The sequence below is a fragment of the Clarias gariepinus genome, chromosome 21, assembly GCF_024256425.1.
Source record: "Clarias gariepinus isolate MV-2021 ecotype Netherlands chromosome 21, CGAR_prim_01v2, whole genome shotgun sequence".
In the NCBI taxonomy this organism is placed as follows: Eukaryota; Metazoa; Chordata; class Actinopteri; order Siluriformes; family Clariidae; genus Clarias; species Clarias gariepinus.
In genome coordinates this window covers 15,115,128-15,140,727 of record NC_071120.1, presented here as the reverse complement: position 1 = coordinate 15,140,727, position 25,600 = coordinate 15,115,128, and the positions used below count along the sequence as shown (strand labels likewise).

At 38.1% G+C, this 25,600-nt stretch overlaps 1 protein-coding gene across 2 annotated transcripts in view; it reads right to left on the bottom strand.

The window, feature by feature from the left end:
• Nucleotides 1-21,800, bottom strand: part of rasgrf2b (Ras protein-specific guanine nucleotide-releasing factor 2b) — a 67,253-nt gene extending 45,453 nt beyond the window's left edge. For both annotated transcript variants that reach the window (XM_053481685.1, XM_053481686.1), the window contains exons 1-3: nt 21,495-21,800; nt 2,931-3,037; nt 214-361 (exon numbers count right to left, since the gene is read on the bottom strand). In XM_053481685.1, coding sequence (XP_053337660.1) covers nt 214-361; nt 2,931-3,037; nt 21,495-21,770 — 531 coding nt within the window. In that variant the 5' untranslated portion in view covers nt 21,771-21,800. The remainder of the gene's footprint in view (nt 1-213; nt 362-2,930; nt 3,038-21,494) is intronic.
• Nucleotides 21,801-25,600: the final 3,800 nt, after the last annotated feature.

The following is a 25,600-nucleotide window of genomic DNA, read 5'->3' as shown; positions in this document are numbered from 1 at the left end:
GCATATTCTGTCCACATCTTTTACCGCCTTTTTATGTCCACAAAAACACTAAGTCCCAATTAAGTAACTCATTAATCCTATTAAGTGTAATAATAATTTAAAAAATAAGAAGACAACAAGAACATAACTGTAAAAACATATGATACCAGTTGTAAATTAACACACACTGAATGTAAAACATATGTTATAATGAGTCACTGAGAATATATCTACCTCTGCTTTGAGTCTCTCAATCTCTGTGTCCTGGTCTTCCAGCTGGGTACGCAGCTGATTGGCTGCCACCTTCTCCGTTTCCACAATCTGCACCAGGTGGATGTATTTCTGCATGAGCACTTCACGCTCGATGATAATGTCTGAATAACTGGGAAGCCAAGAAAGAGAGTGCTACTCAGTATTAATCATTTAGATGAGTTACTATTACAATTATCCAACTGAAGTCCCTTAAAGAAACATTTTGTATTTGGCAGAGCCTTGTACTGTACAGTTATAATGTCTATGTAGAATCTTTAACCTGTAATGATGCCACTCATTCTGTTGTTTCTGTTAAACTAACATACAAACTGGGTTTTAATGAGCAAGTGCAGTGAATTTAAATTTTTTTTAAATACTCGTTTTAAAACAGCATTTAATCCATATTATTATTTGGTATAGTTGTATTACTTGGATCACTATACAGTAACATGTTCCGTTACTAGCATATTTTTACATAAACACTGGAGGATGGCCTTAAGCCAGTTATACAATCCAATTGTGCAACCCAATTACATTGTTGCAGACAAAAACTTATAATCATATAAGCTGACATATTGAACATGTTAAAGTTATAAACTTATGATTATTTTGGCATCATCCCATGCACGTTGACAGGAAGGAATTTTAAAAGACCATCGTCGTCACACAGTCCAAATCTGGCTGGCACAAGTGCCCCACCATGATGTGGTATCGACCTGGGGGTGGGGCTTAGTTAATTCCCACACAGTCAGAACACACTGTCATGTCAAACCCACACTAATGAAAGGACTAATGGAACAGTATGTGGATTTTTACAGTATATCTCAATTCAGCAGAAAAAAACTATACATTTGTTTAATATACAGTACACTGTATATTCAAATCTACTCATATGGTTTCCAAACTTCATTCATTTTTTTGGTTGCATTTTTTAAAATCGTTTTCTTACTGGTTTACTATGTTAACCTGAATGTGCTTATAGACTGAGTGTCGAGTAAACACCTTCATCCCGTTTATCATCAACTGAAGTCTGCCACCAAATGGAGAAATAGAGCTGTGATCTTTATTTAGCCTACTGTGCAGTTTTTTTTTTTCAATTCACACTGCCCCTGACTCATTCATTCACTGAAACCCAGAGCTATTAGTAAATAAATATAACTACAATCTATCTGTATTGGATAGATTATTATAACACCGTACTCTATATGATAAAACAGACACAAAGCCATGACCACATCCCATGAGTACAGCTCATAATCACATCACATTTAACCACATAAAGAGTGAATACAAAGATGTGTAAGAGGCCAAGAACAGCAAAAGACTTTGCTGACAAATGCAACACACTTTATACAGGCATCATTAGCATCCAGGCACTAAAGCACTCACTCACTTTCTCCGTCATGTATTGTTGACTTGTAAAACTGACCAAAATACACATTGCAATATAAAATAGGTTGTACTGGACAATAAATAATGTCATGCATCTTTCTACTGCAGTGTTTGAAAATGGGAGTGATAAGTGATAAATAAAAGAAGGAGTTGTTCTTTAAAATCTGAAGCTGGAAGTGGAGATTGTTTCTTGGACAGAAATATTTGAACAGCCTGAAGTCAAAAACCTAGCGATATCCACAGCATGGTCACGGTGTAAACCAGTTCTTTTTGTAGCATCTTAGAATAAACAAAATAATTAAATAAATAAAACTCAATAAAAACGAATAATTTTTTTTAGTGCATGTGCATTAACTTGACAACTGCATACGTACACTCATCAGCCATACAATTAACACCACTGCTACAGTAGGTAAACTAAATAATACTGATTATCCAATATATACCAGGAAACAGGTGATATGATCATGGTCACCCCAGGCCCATCTATACCCATGTGGAGCAAAGGCCAGCCTGCGACAGACACCATAGCAGACTGAGAGACCATGCCCCATTTGGTGAAGCAAGTGGAACCAAAACCTACAGTAGAAGATTTAAAGTTAATGGGTTTGAAGTTTTGACTGATCAGTGTATTATAGGAGCTGCACTGAAAGGGAAAATGCTCAACAGAGCAAACTGAGTACTGTAAGCTCCTGGGACAGAAGAACACAAGAGATACGTAGTCCCAATACTCAAAGACACATCTGCTCTCAAGTAACCCATTAATCTGTCTCATTCCAGCAGATCGCACTAGTGATGCAAGCCAAATCTAAATGCCACAGCCTCAGTTGTATATAAAGTGCCTGCTTGAAGTGTCGACTGCCAAAGACTGAGTGCCTCAGATTGCAGATGGTGTTTGTTTCCTTTGTAGACATCATCAAATCATGCCTCCTGTCTTTCACTTTGGGACTGATCAAATAAAAAAAAAAAAAAAAAAAACATAGCGACAAAAATATCCCCCTATGATGCACAAGCAGCCCAAGGGGGACACCTGCAATAACAAAGTATGTACTCTCTATAGTTAATGACTTTGGCAGTAATACTTTCTCAAGAGTCTAAGAGGAAAAAAAGCAAAAACAGGGCTGACAAGCTCAGTGCTTTTTATTATTGGGTTCTAGCTATGGCTGCTAGATGATTTACACTGCTACAATCCTTACTCTAGCATGGTTGGCTGTCCCATCTTTGAGCTGTCCTGCTAAACTTCTCTCAGTGAACATCAGTCATTCAAACCACGTTTTATCTAAGAACACACAATAGCACTAACATACCTGGCTTGTTGGATGGTCTCCACCCATTCGTCGCACTCAGTTTCCTCTTCAGCACGGAGCTCCAGAGGTTTCTGGCCATCATGACCGAAGACAATGAGGAAATAGTGCTGTGAAAGGACACACAACCACAACGCGGGTGCCATTAAAGTTGGCAGTTGAAACAACAAATGGAACAATAGCACTTTTTTTGCTATTAGGAGCTGATATTGCTTTTATTAGAAGATTGAGGAGTACCTTCAACAAAAATCAAATCAAAGCCAGATGTAGAAGCATTGTTCTATTAACATTATCATGGCAGCTTACAGTAGCAGCTGATTTTAGTGGTGTATTTCATTATCATGCCTAAGATTTTTTGGCATATTTGTACTTGGGCATTAAATATTTGATTTAATATCTTAATTAAATTTCAATTTTAAAAAAATGTTACAAATCTTGAAAGTCTGTTTATCACCCAACCAATGACTCAGTTTCACCCTGGTACCTCAGCATAAAATAATATAAGCTAATAAACATCTTGACGAATCTGCTTTGATCTTCCCATGCTACATACAGTACACAAATCTTACATGACTGCAGTATCAATGCAAGCCATTTTTTTTTCCAGCATCCATTCCAGTTGCCCAAAAAAATTGGGTCAGCAGTAAATAAATTCTTCAAGTGGTTTATATTGCTTGATTACATGATATTTGATTTCTGATTCATTCATTAGCAAACGTTGTAGGAGAAATTATGCATAGGGTCAGCAATCCTAGACAAACTTTTTTACTGTTAGAAGAACAAAAATCATTTAACAGTACATTTTTTCACACGCTACTTACAGTACATACGTGATTTCATCAGTTACAAACATTTACAGTCGTACCTCGGCAAACAAATTGAATCCGTTTCGTAGGCAGGTTCTTATGTCTAAACATTGCATTGTGAAACGCACTGTCCCATACGAAATAATGTAAATGCAGATAATCCGTTGCAGGAACCGAAAATATTAGCAATATTACCGATTTCCAAATTTTTGCTTCAATTAAACCGTTGTGAAATAAATAGACATTAAACCTTAATTCATGATGCCTCTTGGCACTGGCTACTTTAAAAACTAAACTGAAAGCAGCTCCATTTTCTTCTTGCTGCCATCCTTGCTAACACTCTAGGGACTTATGATGCTATATTTTCACTAAATCTTACACAAAATGCAAAAAAAAATTTAAACTCTCTTGTCTAGGCTTTTCACTGATGCAAACGAGTTTCGAACAGCTCCCGAACGAACACACAACTTAACTGCCATTCAGTTCGCTCGTTTCGATTTGAAATTCGAAAATGCTTTGTATGGCGAAGCAATTTTTTGCAAAATTTTAGTTCACACATCTACGTATCCATGTGAGATTATACACTGCAGCAAGTGTGAGATTTGTGCATAAACTGTTTTTTAGGAAAAGGAAATATTTAGGCTTTTCATGTGGACCACCATCTCCAGCAACAGAAAATGAGTCACAAGTGTAAAAACTCCAAGCAGAAGTAAACCAGCATGTAGCCATTATTAATTTCACTTTAAATGTTAAATTGCTTTAAAAATAATCGCCACTTCGCATAGACATTAGGTCAAGCATGGGTTCAGCCTAATGAGAAACATTAACGTGGACTCACAACTTGCCGACTTGAAGTAATTATTAAAATTGAGGTGCAAAATATCACAACAGTGGGCATTTCATATTGAATTCTTTCATTCAAATGAGCCTGTGGTGCATTATATAACAGATCCGAAGACAATCATCAGCGCAATCTGCAAGGCAAATATATAGAGATGCTGAGAGGCAGGTGGATGGATGACAGAGCGAAAGCTGAATCAGCCATTGTCATGCTGGTCTGAGGGAGAGAATGGTGTAAGCCTACAGTACCTGTTGTGTTTGCACTAACAACCTGCAAAGACATATTGTAGTCCACATTCAATTCAGAATCCTCAACATTAAGACAAATAAAGGATATGCAAATCTCTTGCATGCATTCACCTAATTTCCAATGGTATGAAGCACAGAGAGTTTCATGTTTAATATTTAAAATGCTTTTATTTGTTCCTTAAGCTATAAATGGACTAGCACCTTGTTATATATTAGGGTGCCTGGCTGAATATGCTCCAGAGCGGCGTTTAAGATGATCAAACAAAGGACTTTCTGTTCCAGGAACAAAAAAACAATCGAAGTAGTGAAGATGTTTTAGTGTGTACGCTGCCAAACTGTAGAACTCCCTCCAACAAGACATATGGCAGGTATCTTCGGTTAGCGAGTCGTATTTTTTTTTTCCATTAAATACTTTAATGTTTTGTTTTTCAGCATTTAGCAGACACCCAGAGTAACTTATCCATTAACATTAAAACATCTTTTGGGTTCTTGTGTGGTGGCTCTGGCCCATGAAGGCGTGGCTCTACTGGCCCTCTGGGGGTGTGTCTGGAACTAGAATGTTTGCAGCAGATCCTTTGGGTGCTGTGGGTTGCAGGGTGAGGCCTCTGGAGATCAGACTTGTTTTTTAGGGAAAATTCCCATGAGTGCTTAATCAGGATGGGATCTGGGGAGTAGGTTTTTTAGCCTTGGGCTCTTTACCTCTTTACCTCCTGGGCCCCATGCACAGCAGGCTATGGTGCACTAGGTGTTCTAATGTTATTCTGGGAAGATTTTTTAGTTGATAAAAAAAAAAATAGCATTATGTCAGCTGAGATTTAAAAACAGAAGTTTCTCTGTGTGATGTCCTTGTCCTTCTTGTCTCCATGAAAGAAGTGAGTCAAAATACCATCCACTTCTGCATATGTGCTTTTCTTTCACTGTGTAGAAATCATTTTGTGTTTCCAGCCCACTGTACATTTACACATTCCTTTCTTGGGGGGGATTTTTTCCAGATTTTCTTCCTAATGTAGTCGTGTCCAATTCCTCCCCCGTCACTAGGGGGCTCCCACATTTAAGCTACTACTACCACTCAGTTGGGAGGGCCGAAGACTATCACGTGTTTCCTCCAAACCATGTGATGCCAGCCGACGACATCTTTTTCCACACTCAGAGGACAGCACTATCCGCTCCTTCCGCGTGCGTGCGTGAGTTTAAAGACGACCCTGATTGGCTGTAGAGCCGTGATTAATGTGGGAGCACTAAGTACCTCTCATCCCTCCCCTCTGAGAGAGCTTGGCCAATCAGCTCTCTCTAGACCTCCGGCTGCGAGAGGTTACAGCATTTTCGGATGACACCACTTTACAGCATGAGCCCCATTATAAATACATGACACTTTTATTTAAAATAAAAAAATAGTTTATGCACATTTGTAGTGTCATGCAGTTCTGCCGTTATACACTTGTCCTGAATTATGTTCAGCTGAAGTATTCAGTGAAAAAATGACCCGTTAGTCACTCCATCTTTCAGCTTTTCTGCCGTAGTAACATCCTTCGTATAATTCAGATAAGCAAAATCTTTTCCACAAGTGCACAACTTGCTCAGCAGGAACAAAAAAGAGCACAAGGGAACTGTATGAGTGACTGTGTGCTTTTGTTCTCTAGACTAAAATATATTCAGCACTGTGGGAAACAGGTCAGGGCTAGTATTTGTACGCGAGCCCAGATTACGCATGCTCTTGTGTGGGATTACATATCCATGTTATCTAATGATACAGAGAGAGAAAAAAACACAGTTTCCAGAATTTTTTTTTGTCAAAAAGCAGCTCTGATCCATGACAGGTCCAATCCATAACAGCCATACCTCTCTTTTTCTATTATGTACAAGTGACGGTATGTAAACCCAGTGGTCCTGTGGTATTTAAACTTGTAACGGTTTAAACGGTTTTAGATCTTAAATAATACCTTGAAGCATAAAAACAAGCTGTGACCTATTCCATGTTTATATAGGGGTATTACCATATAAGGATAACACGGATGGCAAATACAGTATGCAGGCATTTGCTAGTTTACAGTATACTTCACACTCGTTTACAGAAATGTGTTTGACCTTACATTCAGGCGATTAAAGAGAGGCTGCCCTACAGTCAAAACCTGAATAAGAGATCTTACATAACCATCAACAGATCTATTTGGAATCTCTCATGCTGGATGGTTCCTAAATCCTGGTCAGCTGCCTGGAAACAACCAGCCCCGAAGAAAGACTGATAATATACGCCGTCTATTATTAGGGAATCTCCACCATGGAGAATGTGTTTTTACAAGCCTGCTATAGAATATGATCAACATCATAGTGTACAGTACATCCATACAGTGTGAATAAAAATAAGCCTAAATGAATATGTTGTAATCATAAACCCATTTTGTTCAATCCATTCAGCCTCCATGTCTACGCCTTCGTGCCTCTTGTGTCTGACTTCTGATCTGTTGTCTCATCAGGATTTCCCTCCGTGCATACTCTGTTTTGGCTTTTAATCTCTGTCAAGTTAGATCATTTCTGTTTGTTTGAGGCCAGAGAAGGATGTGATGGCTGCGCAGAGATGGTGTTTAAGTGCCGTTTAAATGCCGCAGTAGGTTTAACTGTCAAGACAAGACTGCTCTCATTACATATCGGAGCTTACTACAGGGTAATGTGTTGCAAGCCTCAAGTGTCTAAAACAGGATATGACTCATTTGAGTCTGTATTATACAGTATATATATATTTTTTTTTTAAAAAAGGAAATATAATTCCTAATGAAACTTTATTAGCTGATTCACTGTAGCTCTATCAATCTGTAGTTAATGATGACCACATGACCTGAGAGTATGAATGTTAACAGGTGCCATGCGTACTACGTAACTGGCGTCATGTATCAGTCAACTTTCACTTCCAGTTTGTGTAGCTAAAACAAAAGCGGTTTCTATGGAAGAGGACACATACAGTTGACTTTTCTGTATACTGCACCTTGAACCTGCTGGGTTGCTGTTTTGCATACACAAAGCTGCTCTTTCTTTATTAACAATATGAATACTGTCTTCACTGTCCCAGCCTACAGTACTTTATTCAAAAAAAAAAAAAAAAGAGCTGGTAATAAACAGTAACACACATGTATACTGATACAGTGAGGCTTGTCACCTGGGAAATTTAGATTTAAAGCGAATGATCTTTGTAGCAGCTACAGTAAATATCTGGAGGGAATAAACATACATCACTGGAACAAATAGATTTAAAAATGCTTTATGTCACCGCTCTTAGCATACACACTGAAAACTGTGCAGTCATAGATTTTTGACAACTTTTTTTTTTTTTTTTTGCTAGTCGACCATCCTACACAGCATTACTTATAATATGTTGTGCATCATCTTATTGATTTTGACCAGATTCTCTACATCATTTGCTGAAATTCACCTCGGTGCACGGCCATCACGCCGGTTATTTACAGAAACTTGCAGAAAGGCAACACAGCACTTCTTACTGATTTTTCTTCAGACATATTAATGCTTTTTGTGAACATAAAAGTTATTTTATATTTCTTATATTGCTCCACACTTTATACACTGTATCACACTGAGACGTTTTAAAAGAATTCAAGTATTGACTTTATGTCGAATACTGGAAAAGTTTTGGCTAGAAAGGTATTTAAAATGGAGCTTTTGACTATGCATATTTTTCCCCTGAATTGCCCCAGATATATTACAAATTTATATATATATATATACCCAAACACCCAAAATAATGTGCAAAGTTTATATTAATGGGCAAAAGATAATTATATACAATGAAACTTATTAATTAATAAGAATAAATAGTATTTCATTATTAACATTTTTAATTGCTGACTATATACTAAAACATACTAGAGAGTTTCTCTGCTTTACAAATATGAGACTGCACTCAACAAAAGCAGTTAATATTGCATTTAAAACAAATAATTATAATAAAAATAATAATAATGATGATAATAATAATCATAAAATTAAGCCAAGCCAGAACACAGAAGGCATGACGCTACTGTTGCCACTGTGCTTGTAAATTAATTATGCTGTGGGGCTGTTTTGCTGCAAGTGGTCCAGAAGCTCTTGTAATAATTTATGATATCAAGAATTCAGAGCACCAGAGATTTATATGATATACTTTAAATGATAAAAATAACAAAAATTACCCTTCACCAAAAAAAAAGAAAAAGAAAACTCTCACTGCATTCAATCTTTGTAAATTTTTCTTGAAAGGTGCCAATAATTTTGTGTTTGTGATGGTTTGAACATAAAATCCTCAAAGTATTGGTCACTACTTGCTGACATGATGATAGCATTTCTATCATGGTGTGTGAGGGCGGCGTAGGGGAGGAGTGGGGGGGAGATCCGTACTCTTCTAGCATATTCTGTAATAACACGAATAGCACACTAGACCTGAATAATCACAGCTAAATAAAAGTGCTAATGGTGGAGTTTAATAAAAATAATGGAATAAGCAGATTGGCTGCTTTAAACCATTTAAACGTTTTTGGAATTGGCGAAAAACTCTTAACGGCTACATACAGTAATATATCATGATGGCTCCTTGTGAGATTAGACGGGAGAGCTAAACTTTAATATCTACAATATATCACGAATGTCTATTGCTTAAAAATGAAATGATTATGTTTAACCAATATAATCCCAATGTCTTATCAGCGGCATAAGAATAATGTGGGAAAAATATTACCTAACCTAACCCCAACTTACAGACAGACAGACAGCTGCATTTCAACTCATGCTGTGTGCTTGTGCTGCAATCCACTGCATTATAACTCATAAAATCCTGAACTGGAAAAATGCCATGGAATGTTCACTCCATTCGGAAATCCAGCTCTCTTCCACAGCCACCAAGCCTGATTTCTCAGACATAAACACACTTGACGTCGCAACAATATGCCAGTGCGCCGTACCCAGTAAACAGATTTCATATTGAATCATTCTCAACCTGATAAATAGCGTTGGTGTTGTTGTTTTAACAGCTTTTCAATTTGTAGAATAATTCTATTAATGTAAGATTCTAAAGTGATACAAATAATGTCAAATATTGTTTTTTATATAGAAAGATGAACCAGACAATGGGCCTAACTTATAAATGCTTTCTTATTCTCTAATCGCACAGAAATGATTAATGCATATCTTCGTTATATGTTTAGCAAATTCAGAGACTAACCAGGCGATCATTACACCGCCTTATCAACAATGCCTTCCGTCCCTGCTGGGTTCCACCTCACTACTACTCGCACTTCCACATATTCAAGCGTGTAATCAGAGTTGTAGATTTGCCAAGTCTATGTGAGAGAGTTAGAGAGAGAGAGAAAGAGAGAGAGAGAGAGAGAGAGAGAGAAAGAGAGAGAGCAATTCTTGCATAATGTTTCTTAACAAACGTTGAATGTATTTTCAAACTCCGTCAGCAAAACCCATTTCCATGGTAACATGGTCTTGAGAGCGCAGACTGTGTTTAATAACACCCTTTTACTTGGCTTCTTTTGTAATTTACGTTCTCATCATTTTTCGTTTAAGACCCTTTTCCTCTTGGTTTTTCTTCTCGGTGAACACTGATAAAGAGGGGCACTTACATAACGCCAATGATCGGGAATTGAGTTTCATGGTCTGAAGGATTTGCACTAATTTTATATGCGGCACATTCTCAATGCTGACAGACGTAAACACAAGACTAAATGTAAATTCTGGGTACTGTATAGTTATGAAAGATGATGATAAATACACATAGATGGTGCGGTTTGGGATTAAATCTATCTTGACATAGCGCAAATCAGAAATACTGGAGGCGTTCATGTCAAACAGGGACTTTTGATTGTGTAGAATAACTGAACTCGGTTATTACTCTTTATTTCTCTATAGAATCCCCTGCTACACTAATGCACTTATCACAGGGTTTCACTAGTGCTTGGATACCATCAAGGTAGAAAGTTTTCTCAGCACACCAGAAGCATGATCCGCTGCCTGCTTTACGACTGAACCTCGCTGGCTTCAGGGGAATTCCTTTAATGGCCCAAACAAGAGGTAATGGTTTAAAGCAAAGTCAGGACAGTCCAGAGATATGGCAGTAATGGCCAGTCAAGTTCCTGTAATATGCAAGTGGTGTCCATGTTGGCGACAAATCATGTGTTCATTTTCAAGGGTAAGGCATTTCACTCGCTAAATGTTCAAAGAAATGACTGCAGTGTGCCGTTCATAGACGTACAGCCTTCTTTACAATGTTTGTACCATTTAAAAGTCTTACTGAGGCTAAAAGTTTAAAGTATGTTAATGGCAATCAGTTTCACACGTTCATTCATGAGAAATCGCAGTTCATTCATGAGAAACGCCGCATTCAACACATTATTTCCTGACAGCCGTTCAGTCTGCTAATAAAATAAGACAATTTAAGTTTAAAATGAATAAATACCTATAAATTTCTACCATTATAGAAATTTTTAAAATAGTCTTACATGCAATATATTGCACACCATTTCTTTTATTAATTTGCTAAGATACCATTTTGCCTTTTATTCATTTCCTTTACAGTTTACAACTATAATCTTTATTATTTTTAAAAGTTAGAAAAAAAACTTCTCATTATAAAGCTAGTGCCCAAAACATGATGAGGTCTCTAGAAATGATCTGAAATAATCAATACTTAAAAGCAGATGATATTCAGTTTTAGCAGATGTCTCAGAAGAGCTATCATGGCACCAGTGAGAGTTGAGCATGAGCCTTTGGGTTCATTTACTCATACACTCTTTTATTCCCAGGAACAACAATGTCTGTTTCTAATCAAGACAATTGGTACAGCAATAAACACTACAGCTATGGAGCAACTCAACTGCAGCCTGAGTGCCAGCTGTAGTGCAAATTGACAACATGCTGAGATGAGGAAGGTAACAAGGAAGCCCGCAGCAGTGCAGATTTCACTCTGAGAATAAATGCAGCTGGGTATTAGGGTGAGTAAATTGAGAGATCGGTTAGCTTTAGTGTGCCAGATGTTTGGCTATTGTTGCTTAGAAGGATTTAGTAGCATGCGCTCCATTTCACTAAGAGGTTCACCCGTAATGATGAATGATGCAACACATTTGATTTCAGGCTTTACATTACAGTACAGAGTTTATGATCTTCACCAAGCGAAGGTAAGATAACAAGGAAAAGGTTACTGTTTTATTATAGACACTGCACGTACTGTAGATTGAAAGCAATCAATAACAGTTTCAATGCCAGTGGACTAGGCTCTTGCTAACCCTACAGTTTTCATCCACATTATTTCCGCCCTGTAGTCGTACTGTAGTTATTTAAAACACGATCTACCATAGAAACAAAGTCATTAAAATAATAATAAAACAGACCATAGCAAGAAATGTAGTACAGATAAAAAGGTCAGATTATGGCTGGGAAGTTTTCCAAACTGCATCCATCAAAACAACAAGGTCCCAAGTGTTACTGGGGTTTTCCTCACCTGCCTTTTTATTACAGGGAAAACAAATTTGTTTCAGGTTTATTTAATATTAAACACTATAAACACTATTGTTCTAGCATTTATTGGTGACATTTTTTTCTCTCAATGTAAGAACTGGATGCTGGTTTGTTCCTTGTAAATGTTTTTGTAATAATAAAGGTTAATTGATGCCATTCAAGTTTCTACCAGTTAGGAAATCAGCTTCGTAAACTCTGAAAGGGAAATTATGCCAAACAGAGACAAATCTCAGGACTCAATGAAGTGAAATATATATATATATATATATATATATATATATATATATATATATATATTAAAAAGCTCCAGATTGCTGCTGTTGGGCCCTTGAGCAAGGCCCTTAACCCTGTCTGCTCCAGGAGCGCTATATCATGGCTGACCATTCATAACAAAAAAAAGCTGGGATATGCAAGGATTAAAAGAATTCACTATGCAGTAATGTATATGTGATGAATAAAGGCTGGAAATTCATTTATTTAATTTCATAAATGACCACGGCACACTTTAAATTTTCTCCGCTAATATGCATGACTTCCTGTCCTGTTTAAACTTTAGAGCATTAGTGGAACAGTATGAAAAGTCCTAAATCCGACCGGTTATGGTATATCATTGGTCTTCCTTTTTACTTAAAGGCTGATGTGGGATAACACATTAATAGCAATGCAAGTTATTTATTATAGAAGCCTGTGAGAATTCTGTTCTCTGTTTTTTATTTTAAAAGACATTAAAATGGTTTGATATCATCACCCATATGGTATAATATATATATATACTGTATACTGTATGTTTGTTCAAGCACCTTATACTGGTCATGGCTGCGGTTTAGGAATAGACCCAGGATTAGACCTTCCCTCTCACTGTGAAACTGCCGTGTCGCTCCATAGTTTTTTCTCTATTTGTAATTTTTTACACTTTGTCTAAACTAGGTCTAGAACATGAATTCAATCAGCCAAATATTGGATTTTACTGTTTGTCAAAGTATATCTGGTGATATAGAGAAAGAATGGATACGCCTGAGAGAAAATCCAGGTCACACCCATACAAAAGAGATTAAGAAAAAAATATATATTGTGTTACATTTCAAGGTACAATCAAAAAATCAATCAATCAAAAAATCAAACAATCAATGTATGTTAGTTTGTTCGTTTGTTTTTTGGTAACAGCATCATGTATTCCAATGAAGCATATCACTGATTCAATCATATCACAGAATTATTTCCTCAGAATAGTGTACAGCTATGTTTATGGAATGAAATAAGTAAGCACGTCTTGTTTGTCTCTAAAGCAGCCTTCATTATATTTGTCTATTTTAAACCCATGTAAAGCTTTATATTATGAGCTAGGTGTCACAAAATAAAGCCCCAACACCACTAGGTATAGTGCACTAATGCTAAGAGATTAGGCTTGTCACATGACCGGACTAATCTCTCACTAAGATTACACCAGTGTTATGGACACTCTACTCTCTCTCTCTCTCTCTCCCTGACTATACAGTAACTCTCCATGACATGAATTAGCAAATGAAACAAACATAAAACAGGTGTATAAATGACTAAATAGCAAAATGACCTCATCACTGTCATGATGCCAGTGATCCTTATCGCCCCCACTGCTGTGTTATATGCACTGTCTTCCTGCAGCTGCCTGCATCAGGTTTAAAACAGTTCTGCTTAGGGCTGTAGTCAAGCTCGTCATTGTCAAATCCAAGACATGTCCACAACCAGGAATAGCCGAGATTAAATCAAGACATTAGGAATGTTTAGAGGTTTGAGTCCAAATGAAAGTGACACTAAGTAAAAAATAAACAATCAAATCCTTTCCCAGGCGAGTTGTTACTGTAATTCTTCTACATTAGTTCATTTCACTTGTGCATGGGACCAATGATCAACCCCTCTTCTAGAAAAATGAATCACTTTTTATAAAATATGCATGCATAAAGAAAAGACCAACAATATTTTTACAGTCTTTCTGGCTAGATCAAGACCATATTTAGACCAAAAGCAGAGTCAACACTAAAATAAGCCCAAGCACAAATAGCAATAATTCAGAAGAAGTGTTAAGACCACAATCAAGTCCTACAGTTCTACTTAAGGTTGCCTGCAAAGCCAAAAACAGCCTTGCACCCTGCCTGAAAGCACTTATCGAGCCCCACTGTGCACCACAACCTCTTTGAGCCACTTGCAGGCCTCGATTTGATCCACTTTATCAAGTCATGTATGAAGACTGTCCTGGTACTCAGGTGGTGGTATGAACCCCTCCTGGCTGTCCTCACATCTAAGTCAATATTTGTCCATCCTACATCTTCACACTTAAATGAGTACATAAATGATATAAGCTATAGAAACAACTTATAACTCCTCTCTAACATACTGTAATTTTTGTTTTTTTTGGCTAAGTACAGTAGTACTCATATTGACCTAATATAAAAATATATTTTGGACCAAGACCAAAAATCACTGCCAAATGTTGTAAATGTGCTGTAAATGCAAGAGTTAACCCAAAGGGATTCTGTGTGCCTTGGAATATTTATAAACCATTTTGATGGGTGGACTTACTAATGTTTTTAATACACCACAGTGCAAAGTGTAGGCATCAAGAACATTTTAGCTGGAGCTTTCAGAATGCAATAACATGGTACACTGCAGGTTCAGTATTATATTATTTATTATATAGAGATATTTAAATGTAAACATGCATCACACTTTAACAGCTGTGTGCTCAGAAATGCAATAACCATCATCATGTAAATGCACAGTGGGGTGATGGAGTAAAAAGCAAATACACACTTGTTTGCCAGTTTATTAGGAACACTTGTGCTATCAGGAATTTATCCAGAGGACAAGCAGGTGGCAGCGGTGCAGTCTTACATTAATGTTATCATCAAACATTATAATGAGGGAGATATACTGTATGACGATGACATCGTTTGAGTATTTCAGAAACTACTGAGCTTCTGAAATGTTCATTCACAACAATCTCTAGATGCAATAACATTCTTTCTTTTACACGGATCACTCGTCCTGGTCCCTTTGCAGAAAAACATCCCCTGCGATGGATTGGCACCCTGTCCAGGGTGTACCCTGCCTCGTGCCCTATGCATCCTGGGATAGGCTCCAGGTGCCCGCGAGTGAGTGAGTACTGTGATAAGTCTTGAGCCCCCCCTCATTTTTTTATATTAAACTAAATTAAATTAAATAAGGTAGATTAAAGTGAAGAAATTGGAATAAATGCTTTACCGTGATAGGCTGAAAGTGCCCAAAGAAACAATTTAAAAACATACATTTCCCCTCTTATCCATTCTAGCCACTCAGGATTCAGCATCACCAGAGGAAGTGTGATGGAAAAACCAGTTTTAAATATAAAGTACAAATGGCTTTTTTTTTTTTTAAACCAACAGTTAGATTAACATCCCAATGTATCGGAATTGAGGTCTATAGTCCTACAGCACAGAACCCCAAAATCGTCAAATCATTTATTTTTTTTTGTTCATGTGCTTGAAATACAAAAAACATGCATATGAAATACTTAAAACGTGCACACTGTACTTAAAATAAGAAAACTAAATAAGTAAATCGTGCTCTGGAGTTGCTTAAAATATGCTGGGAAAAATGTAAGACATGCACACAGACATTAATGTATGTCCTGAAATCTTTCTTACACAGCTATCTTTAAAAATTATGACAGTGACAATAAATCATGACAAAGATGCATCATTGCATCACTATACTGTAAATGAAAACTGACCAAAATGTGAGAACAAATTGTTTCTCATGCACAAGCTATAGCATTTGAAGCTCTTAATGTAGTAAAAAAATGGCCTTGATATGTATTGTTTTCTCGTTCTGAGCACTACAGCTCACTGTATGACAGGATACTAAGCCTTGGTGCTAAAGATAGTAAAACGCACAGTGATGATCAGCATGCTCGCTTCATAATAAACACATTCTATCATGGTACCATCCCCCTCTTGTCCTGTCTCTCTACCTAACTCATTATTTGAGCCTCTTATGGATTATGAAGCATTTAGTCCCCTCTAATACACAGCTTATTTGCTCATTTATCAAGATGATGGCTTGCCAGCTAACCTGGTTCCTTAATTATCTCTGATACGTCTACTGAGCATTAAGGACTCTACAGGTAGTGTGATTTAAAAAATTGCACTTGTAGTCAAGAGGTTTATTCCTGACTTCATACTTTTTATACATGGAAATACTGAAACTGAGTAAAGGGCATGGATTTCTTTTATTACTTTCTGATTTTTTCCTGTTCAGTAAGGATTATGAACCTTGCACTGGTTTAGTTTATAATGATTATACATGTATAATGACATATACATGAACACCGCTGGCAGGTGAAATGAGCACAATTGACCACCATCTATATACCAGTAAACTGGTGACAGGATCATGGGCACCCAAGGATCCCCCATGCCTATGGGCACCACAGGCCATCCAATCCTACAGAAAAGCCAATGCAGCACAAAATATGTCAATACTGGCCACAATAGAAAGGCACCAGAATACCCATCACAGTCTGCCCTGCAGGCAAAGAGCCCAAAGCCACTAACCCTGCCTTTAAAGTCCCTAGATCCTGATCCAATTAAACACCTTTGGGATGTGTTGGACAAATAACTCTGATCCACAAAGACCCCATCCCACCTTCCACAGCATGTCCTGGTGCCAGGCATCACTGAACACCCCAGAGTAGTCATGCCCTGAGGTGCTAGAGCTGCCCCGGATTTAATGCTGAATGTTATAGCTGATCAGTGCATTTTCTCTGTTTACTGAACATTTAAATGTACAAGGACAGTCGAGCACTTTTTTACTCAATTATTCTTTGAAACTTTGTACATTTTATTAAATTCAACAGGTTAATATTTACAGTACTTACTCACTCATCACCTATACTGCTTTATCCTGTACAGGGTGGCGGGAGGCTTGAAGCCTAGGACACGATGAGAAGCGGTGCCAATGGATGGGGTGCCAATACATCAGAGGGCACACACACACTCACAGTACAGGCAATTTAGGAATGCTAATTGTCCTAATCTTCCTAATATGTCTTCGGACTGTGGGGGGAAACTGACAAAGCATGGGGAGAACATGCACATGCACACAGACCCGAGACAGGAATCGAACCCAGACCCTGGAGGTGCGAGAGGACAGTGCTAGCCACCGTGCCGCCCTGGTTAAGGATTAAGAGAACTTAAAAATGATACATTTAAAAATGTGCATTAAATCTACATTATAATCATAATATACAGTAGGTTCCACTTTTATATAATTTCCTATAAATTCCTCTATTTCCTATAATTGTTTTTCAGTTAGTTTTTTCCCCTTTATCAGCCTGGGGTGCTATTATTCTACAAATCCCATTTGGTAGTTCAGCTTAATATTTCTTGTTTTGCCCCAGAACACTATTAATATTACTGTATGAATATGATAGACCTTCAGGCTTACTTCTCTGCTATCTCAGAAAGTAAACAAAACAAAAATTTTAAAAAAGGAATGTTATTGCAAATTGCAAATAAGTCCATTTATAACATGAAATGTTGGAGAGAAAAAAAAAGCTATGCTAAAAATTCTAGTATATTTTTATGCTGCATGTCTAACCCCCAGTCACACTAAGCTACATTCCCACTACATCTGCAAAAAATTGGGTGAATGCCATAAAATGTGTACATCTTGACAGGAATGCAGTAGAAACCAGTAAAGATGTTGCATTGTCTCCCTTGACAGGAAGCTGCCACATTTTTATTTATTTTTTTGCCTGGTGAGGACATGGTCGAAGCAAGATGCAGGAGGAACTTAACAAGGACGTACTGTAGTAACGATGGCATTAAGCAGTTAATGGCATAACTAACAACTCATAGAGGTGTCTGGGTTTCTGGCTGAGCTGTCACTACGTCATCAATGGAGTTCCCACAACGACCTCTTCAGGCTTGTGCTATGACCATAGTACAGTAGGTCCATGCAACATTGTAGAGGATCACATCAAGTTCATATACAGGTGATCAGCGTGTCTATGTCACGTTTTGTATTAATACTGGATCCGATTCCTCATGCCACCACTTCATGACAACATAGTAAGCATATGATAAGCACCTGATTGGGTGAGATCTGATAACAATACTATTATTAAAGTAATAATAATAACTCGGTTTAGCATTAAGAACCTGACAGGGACGTGACTAGAAAGTTGGACATTTTTCCACTTTGACCCCGTTCCCACCACGTTCTTCGATATTTTTAGGATGCAGTGGGAACTTCATGGTCTGTGTCACAGTGTGAGGGGGGCCTGAGTAGCAGATGCCCACTGCATATACTCATAGTTGTTTTTTTCACAGCTATTTTTCTTATAATCATAAAATCTATAGTCATACGAAATGTGTTTTATATGGGCTCAGACATGAAGTGTTCTGTTTGGGTGATTAAAACACTGATTAACTGTGATTAAAACTGATTATGTGTGTGTAGGCTACAGTGAATCATCAAACCCAAACTAATGGTGACCCACAACAGCTATTTGTTAAACAATACACAGTGCCTAATTACTTCCATCTGTAACTACTTTAGCAGTTTTATACATGTGAGTGTCTAAATCTGTAGTATTTCCTCATCTAATGTGTTTGTCATTAATTAATCATCTATAATACTGAGTAAGAGCAAAGAGACACCAATAGCTATAATTCAGAAAAGACACACAAACAGAACCACAACCGGAATGTTTTTGTTTTTGTTTTTTTGTGCCTTCATTGAGAAAGCATTTCTTGAGACCACTTATACTCCACAAACTGTTTATCTGTAACCAACTGTGCTAATGATTTTTTTTACTATCTTCCCCTTGTGTAATCTCCTCAAGAGCTGCAGCACCCTAACAGTGCGGATAACAGTGTGCATCCTCTATCGGCTAGTCTAGATTTATTTTGGTGTGTGTGTGTGTGTGTGTGTGTCGACGCAGTGGAGGCGTCCGTGGGTGTGTGATTAAGTGGAGGATTCTAGTCGACGAGCAACTGTGTTCATGCAGTAGAGAGAAGTCAGACCCGACTGCAAGACTCTATGAACTGAACATGGTGCCATTCTCATATCCTTTAGGCCACATGATATCAGTTTACATGGAGTTGGATTCATTTTCTTTGCAAGCCCAAACTTTACAGAAAGGAAAACCTTTTTACATGAAACAGATCAGATGTTAGGATCACATATTTCTCACATATTTATATTAGGCGTTTTTTTATTGCAACATTTTTATGCATTTTGTGTTAGATCAAAGGGAGTGCATCTCAACAAATCTAAATCTGCAGTGTAAATAGGACTAACGACGATGCCTTTAAAATTTCTGAATGATCACAGGTAGACTATTCAACAGGCACACTCGCGTCCAGGGCTCGTCAATGAACACATCTAATTGGCACAGGAAGGCAGCTGCAGAGGCACAAATTTCAAAACAAGAAGCCAACTATATTTCTATAATTCTCTGCGCAATACTCGCAATGCTAAAAGCTGCTCTGACTCATCACTCATTATGTCATTATACTGTTTGTCATTTCATAAAGGATGCACAGTCAGAAAATAATAAAAGACAAACGAGGCTGATTTGATTCAAGAATATTCCATCTCTGATGCCTCTCTTAGACAACAGACTGATACACTGAGGTATACAAACTTTGATATCAAAAGATGTTGCCTATACATCTCAGGGTATTCAGCATGTAATACAGACATGGCCTTGTCCAGGTTTTATCCAATGAATGTACAACTAAGCCAAAACTTAAGCTTCTTCATCAGCATCTTATCTTTATCTTTATACATCATGAAGACGTTCAAGTCAAACTGTGGCTTAGGATGAAATTTCTGATGAATAAAGGCATAAAACTGATTGACATTAACAGAAGACTTCAACGCCTCATCCTTGAACATCGACAGACAACTTGTCGGCAACTTGCGGAAGGACACATCGCTCTGTTGGATCTGTTATTGCCACATCCCATGGCTTTTCTCCAAATGATTTCCACAAGCTTGGGACATTTAAGGAGTTCCTGGGAGGCCAGAGTTTTTTTTAGATGCGACGCAGGTAAGCTAATCATGGCTCTGGTTTACTGAGAAACCTTTCTTTGGATACCTTGTTGGTATCAAAGTACTAGTAAAACAGTGTATTAGTCTAGCAAGGGAATATATAAGTAAGTTTTTATTCTTATAACTGTGTTCTGTTATGCTGCACAATCAAAAAGTCCCAGTTTGACCTTAATGCCCCTTTTAAATGAAATCACTTGAAATAATAGATGACTGGAGAAACAATTCTGTATTATTTGTATGTGCATAACATAGTTCAGATATTGTTTAAATACATTTTTTCATATCTTCTGAATAAGTCTAATGGGTGAGCATTATATGGTATACACTGCAGCCTACAGAAATGTGCATACATTAGTAAAGCATGATTCTATAGAAAGACACCATGCAACAGGCTGCTGTTCACACTGAGGCCATGGATCTGAGCTGACAGGATGGCACTGAATCCAAACGCTTTTATGGGAGAATCTATTATCCAGCAGGACACCGGTTCTGCCTCATTGGCATACAGATCTATTTAGATCTAAAATGGTAATGTGTATGGGTTTCTAACCTTAGTCTTGGAGTTTATTTGGAGTTTAGTGTATCCCTGATCTAACAAACTCACCAGCTGATTATGATTACCAGGGCCTAAACCTTACTTTAGTTTAGCTTAGTTTATTGTCATATGCATGTTAACGTAGGGCCAACAGTACAATTATAAGCTTTAAACGAGAAGACCCGGTCAACTTGTACTGTATATGTGTATATCTGAGTAAACAGTGAGTGTACAGTATATGTGTAAGTGGGTGTTTGTATGTGCATATAAGGTATTGCACAAAGTAGAGAATAATTGCAGTTGTCTTTGCGCAGACATTTTTTTTAAAAACATGGTTGTTAATGCATTGCAATAATATACTATAAAATCCATTATTTAGCTAATACTGTGTATCCAATGGCTACGCTACAGCAACACCCAATAGGAAAGCATCATTGTGTTCTAGACAAAAGTTTTGCAGCAACCTTTCAAGAATCAGCCTTGTTCTTATTGAAATGAAGCAGCAAAGCTGATGGAAATGGAAAGCCGTCTATTGCTGAGCGCTGATCCTCGGAAGCTCACCTGTTTGTCCAGTGTCTCCTTGCTCCCTGTGGACACTTTCGGCGCCGGGACTCGCTCACAGGTGCAGCCCTCCAGGAGGTAAATGCCTGAGGGTCGCGCGCTTTGCTCGGAGTCGAAGTAGAAGAGCACATTCTGGTGAAGTGCGAAAAACTTCTCGTGCCATTTGCTGTTCTCCGTGGTCTTCTTGCTGAGGTAGCCGCGCTTGATGCCCTCTTTGCGCGCCACCACGGAGAGATACAGAGCGTGTCCCTCATTGTAGCGAACGCTCTTCTGCATTTTCCGGCTCGGTTCTGCTCCGATCTCACCTGCTCTTCAGCACCATACCCGTCGTTTATTATTATTATTATTACTATTACTATTATTAAAGTGTGCGCGCGCGTGCGTTGCAGACACACGCTGGAGAACTTTGCAGAAGCCCGAGCGCGTCTCTCTCTCTCTCTCTCTGATCCGAAGTTAAGCGACTTTATCCAAAGGAGTTTGCCGTCTGATCCATGTCCCAACTTTGGGAGGTGTTTAGAGATCGAGTGAGAAACGCAGGCTACAGCGCGGAGAGACGCAGAGACAGCGCAGCGCTTAGGATCGGATTAAATCTGATTTGACAGCTCAGTAAAGAGACAGCTTGTATCCGCGCTCTGGTTGTGAGAACGCGCGACGTCGCTGATTGGCTGAGAGACCAGAGGGCGGGACCTTGCGTAAGCTTCGGGACGCGCAGGGATAACGCACTTGTGACTTTAGTTACGTTCGCGCTGGAGGTAACAGCAGCCTAAAGCTGATGTGTTATTTTTTATTATTACTGTTGAGAACATAACGTCGCACCTGATCCTTATAATTCTGCCATTTAATTTAAATCCAGTCATCCATCAGCGAAGATTCTAGGATATTGGAAGTGGGCGGGCCCAAGGGGGGCCCAAGGGGGGCACAAAGGGGGGCCCATGGCAAATCAGACTCAATTAGCAATATAGAATGGCTTAGAAAACATGATTTCCAAAATTTTGAAAATTGCCCTGTGCCCTAATACCAATAGTATTAGGTTAAATGTGGCACTGCCAGAAGAGCCTAGAAATAATTTAGTATTTTTGGGAAAAGATTTTTGTACATGTATTGCTTAAAGCAGCTGATAAAGTAATATTTATCTATTTTCTATTTATGTGCTGATGAGCAATGCTGCTAAATCATCTCTATTCAGCAGTCTTGTGAAAATAATCAGAAAATCATGCTACCAGGGCAATATAAAAAAAATATATAATAATTGACTGTATACACACCATAAACATCTCTCCTCTGTTTTGAAAATCGCAGAACTGTGATTCCCTTTTGCAGATCAAGCAGTGAGTGACGGCGCTCTAAGCCAATAAGTGGTTGATCTAGGAACATCTGTAGTCCAACTAGGGACCGTGGAGGCCAGTGGTGATTACCATTTTATTTATTCCCATTTTACGACCATGGTAGGAACGCCAATCAAAGGATCAGTCACACAATGTGGATGACTTGGGAATGCCAATTAGTCTAATTTGCATGTCTTTGGGCTCTGGGAGAAAACCGGTGTACCCAGAGGAAACTCACCAAACGTGGAAGGCGACAGTGCTAACCATTAACCAATACCGCCATTAACCAATAACCGTGCCGCCCCTAAATTACATGAAGATCTGTTTTTTTTGTACAACTTAAGACTATTAAATCAGGATTTATGTGACATTTACCTTATTCGAGCTGATCACGCTTTAGCACTGGAAATGATGGGTCATGAGAGTGAAGGAGGATTTCTGTAGCAGGATAGTGAGCTAACAGACCTCACACATTTTGGGGCGATGTTGCTGTACAAGCAAAATCAAAAGGCTGATATTGCACTCAATCTGTGTTCAAATATATCTCAAAAAGAAATGTCTGAACACCAGCAAATGATAAGCTGATTGCAGCAAATAAGGAAAGATAAAAGTAAGAATGGCCGCAGGGTGGCATAATGGCTAGCACTGTCACCTTCCACCCAAAGGATCAAGGGTTCGATTCTGACCTTGGGGTCTGTGTGTGGAATTTGCATGTTCACCCCGTGCTTGGTGGATTTCCTCCAGGCGCTCCGGTTTCCTTCCACAGTCCAAAGACATGCAGATTTAGCTAACTGCCGTCCCCAAACTGCCTCTAGTGTATGAATGTTGACTGGAAAAAGGGGGAAAAATACAATGGTAGTCACAATTGGCCTTCACGGTCATAGCATGATCTGTTCAGAAAAATGTATTCAAATATGGCTCACTTTTAGCCTCAAGTGTAAAAATAGCTGACGTTATGAATAGTTCCACATGTGCCCAAGTTTTACATTACATAGTTCCTCAGTCCCTCAATATATCTATTTTACCTGGATAGATGGATTTTGTGGAAGCCAGGAAAAAATATGCAGCTAAAAATAGCAGTACACCCAGTCTAAAATAGATACAATTAAAACTTTTTGTTGTACATAAATTAGGGCTGTAATCTTTTTAGCGCATTGGAATCCAGTTTGGCCGTTCTTAAATGGTATTTGTAAAGTTACAGTTGAAAATAAATAATTAAATAAAAAATAAACATTTGATTAAATACTATAATATTTTGTTTATTATTTTATTCTAAGCACGCAGGTCATGTGAGTGGCACGGTAGGAGTTACATAATGATACATTACATTATAGGATTAAATCTCCATTCATATAAGAACCTCTGTAATCCACCTAGGGACCATGGAGGCCAATAGTGACCATTGTATTTATTCCCATTGTTATGACTGTGGTAGGACCACCATTTAACATTCACACACGCATTCACACACTATGAGCAATTTGGAAACGGTAATCTGCATGGGTAAATTTAGGAGAAATTTAGAGTAGTCAATTCAGCTACATGCATTCTTTAAGAGGAAACCAGACAACCCACAAGGAGAACAAGCAAAACCTTACAAAGACATGAATGTTCAGACAGCCAGGTCAGGATCACACCTTGGACCTGAAACAGAAAAGTGGAACTACAATTGTACACAGCTGCATCTATTAAGAACTGGATCATTAAATTATATACGATTCACCTATAAACCTAACCTACTGTACAACAAACTTAGAAAACCCTAAGGGACTCATTTGGTCCCTTTAATAACAATTAAGTTTGTAGTCACAATTTTTCACACTTTATTTAAGAATGACCTTACAAACATTTATTTTACCATGGATAATCAGTCAGAGGTCTGGGACTGGTACTACAAGCCCAGATTGTGCATTAATATTTATTTATTCATTCATTAGTGGGCTATCACCAACTTTGGCAGATTATCAGCATGTTAATGTTTTATCATTAAACCAGTAATCAGCTAATTAAATGAAATTGATAAAAAAGACACACTCCTTTACTTACTCAGCCTATTGCAAACACCAGCGCACTAGAGGTCTAATCTCTTAGTTATCAGTGTGAGGTGGAAAAGTACCTAATTCAGTCAAGATCTGTCTGTGCAATACACCCCAAGCTGCTGAAAGTGCTTAGGAATCTGAAAAGTAAAAAAGTCGTAATCAGCAATAAATCCTGAGGAATGCCACGGCTGTCATGTGTGATAAAGGAGCGAAAAATTAGCTGACCCGCATTTCTCTGTGAAACCCAGGTTTTTTCAAATGCAACTGTCTCATCTTTGTACTTTTAAAGCCATCATGAAACGTTTTCCACATTTATCTCTCCGTCATCGGCTTATTTGGCAAAAAGAAGGTGAACAGATGCACGTCACACCTGTGGCAAGCTGGCAAATAAAGTGTTCGAAATGTTTCCCGGAAAAGACACTACATACACAGCAAGGATGGCGTGTGCTTTATGTCCACAGTCCATCTGTTTACTCAGAAGTTCATCAGAATGCACTTCAGCTCTCACCTTGCGCCATGCATTGGTACGTGCAGAGGTTTATGTTAAAACAACAGCAGGAAGCCCCAGGAAATCGAATGGAATATTTTCAGTCAGTATCCAGCATTTGGGTTTTTTCCCCCTGCTTTTTATCAAGTCAAATCAATGATCGTGTTATCTCTGACATAAGATAAAGAATTAACAGGTTGTGATCACACTTGTACACAGGACTTAAAAAAAAAGAGTAAAAAGACAAACTGGGAG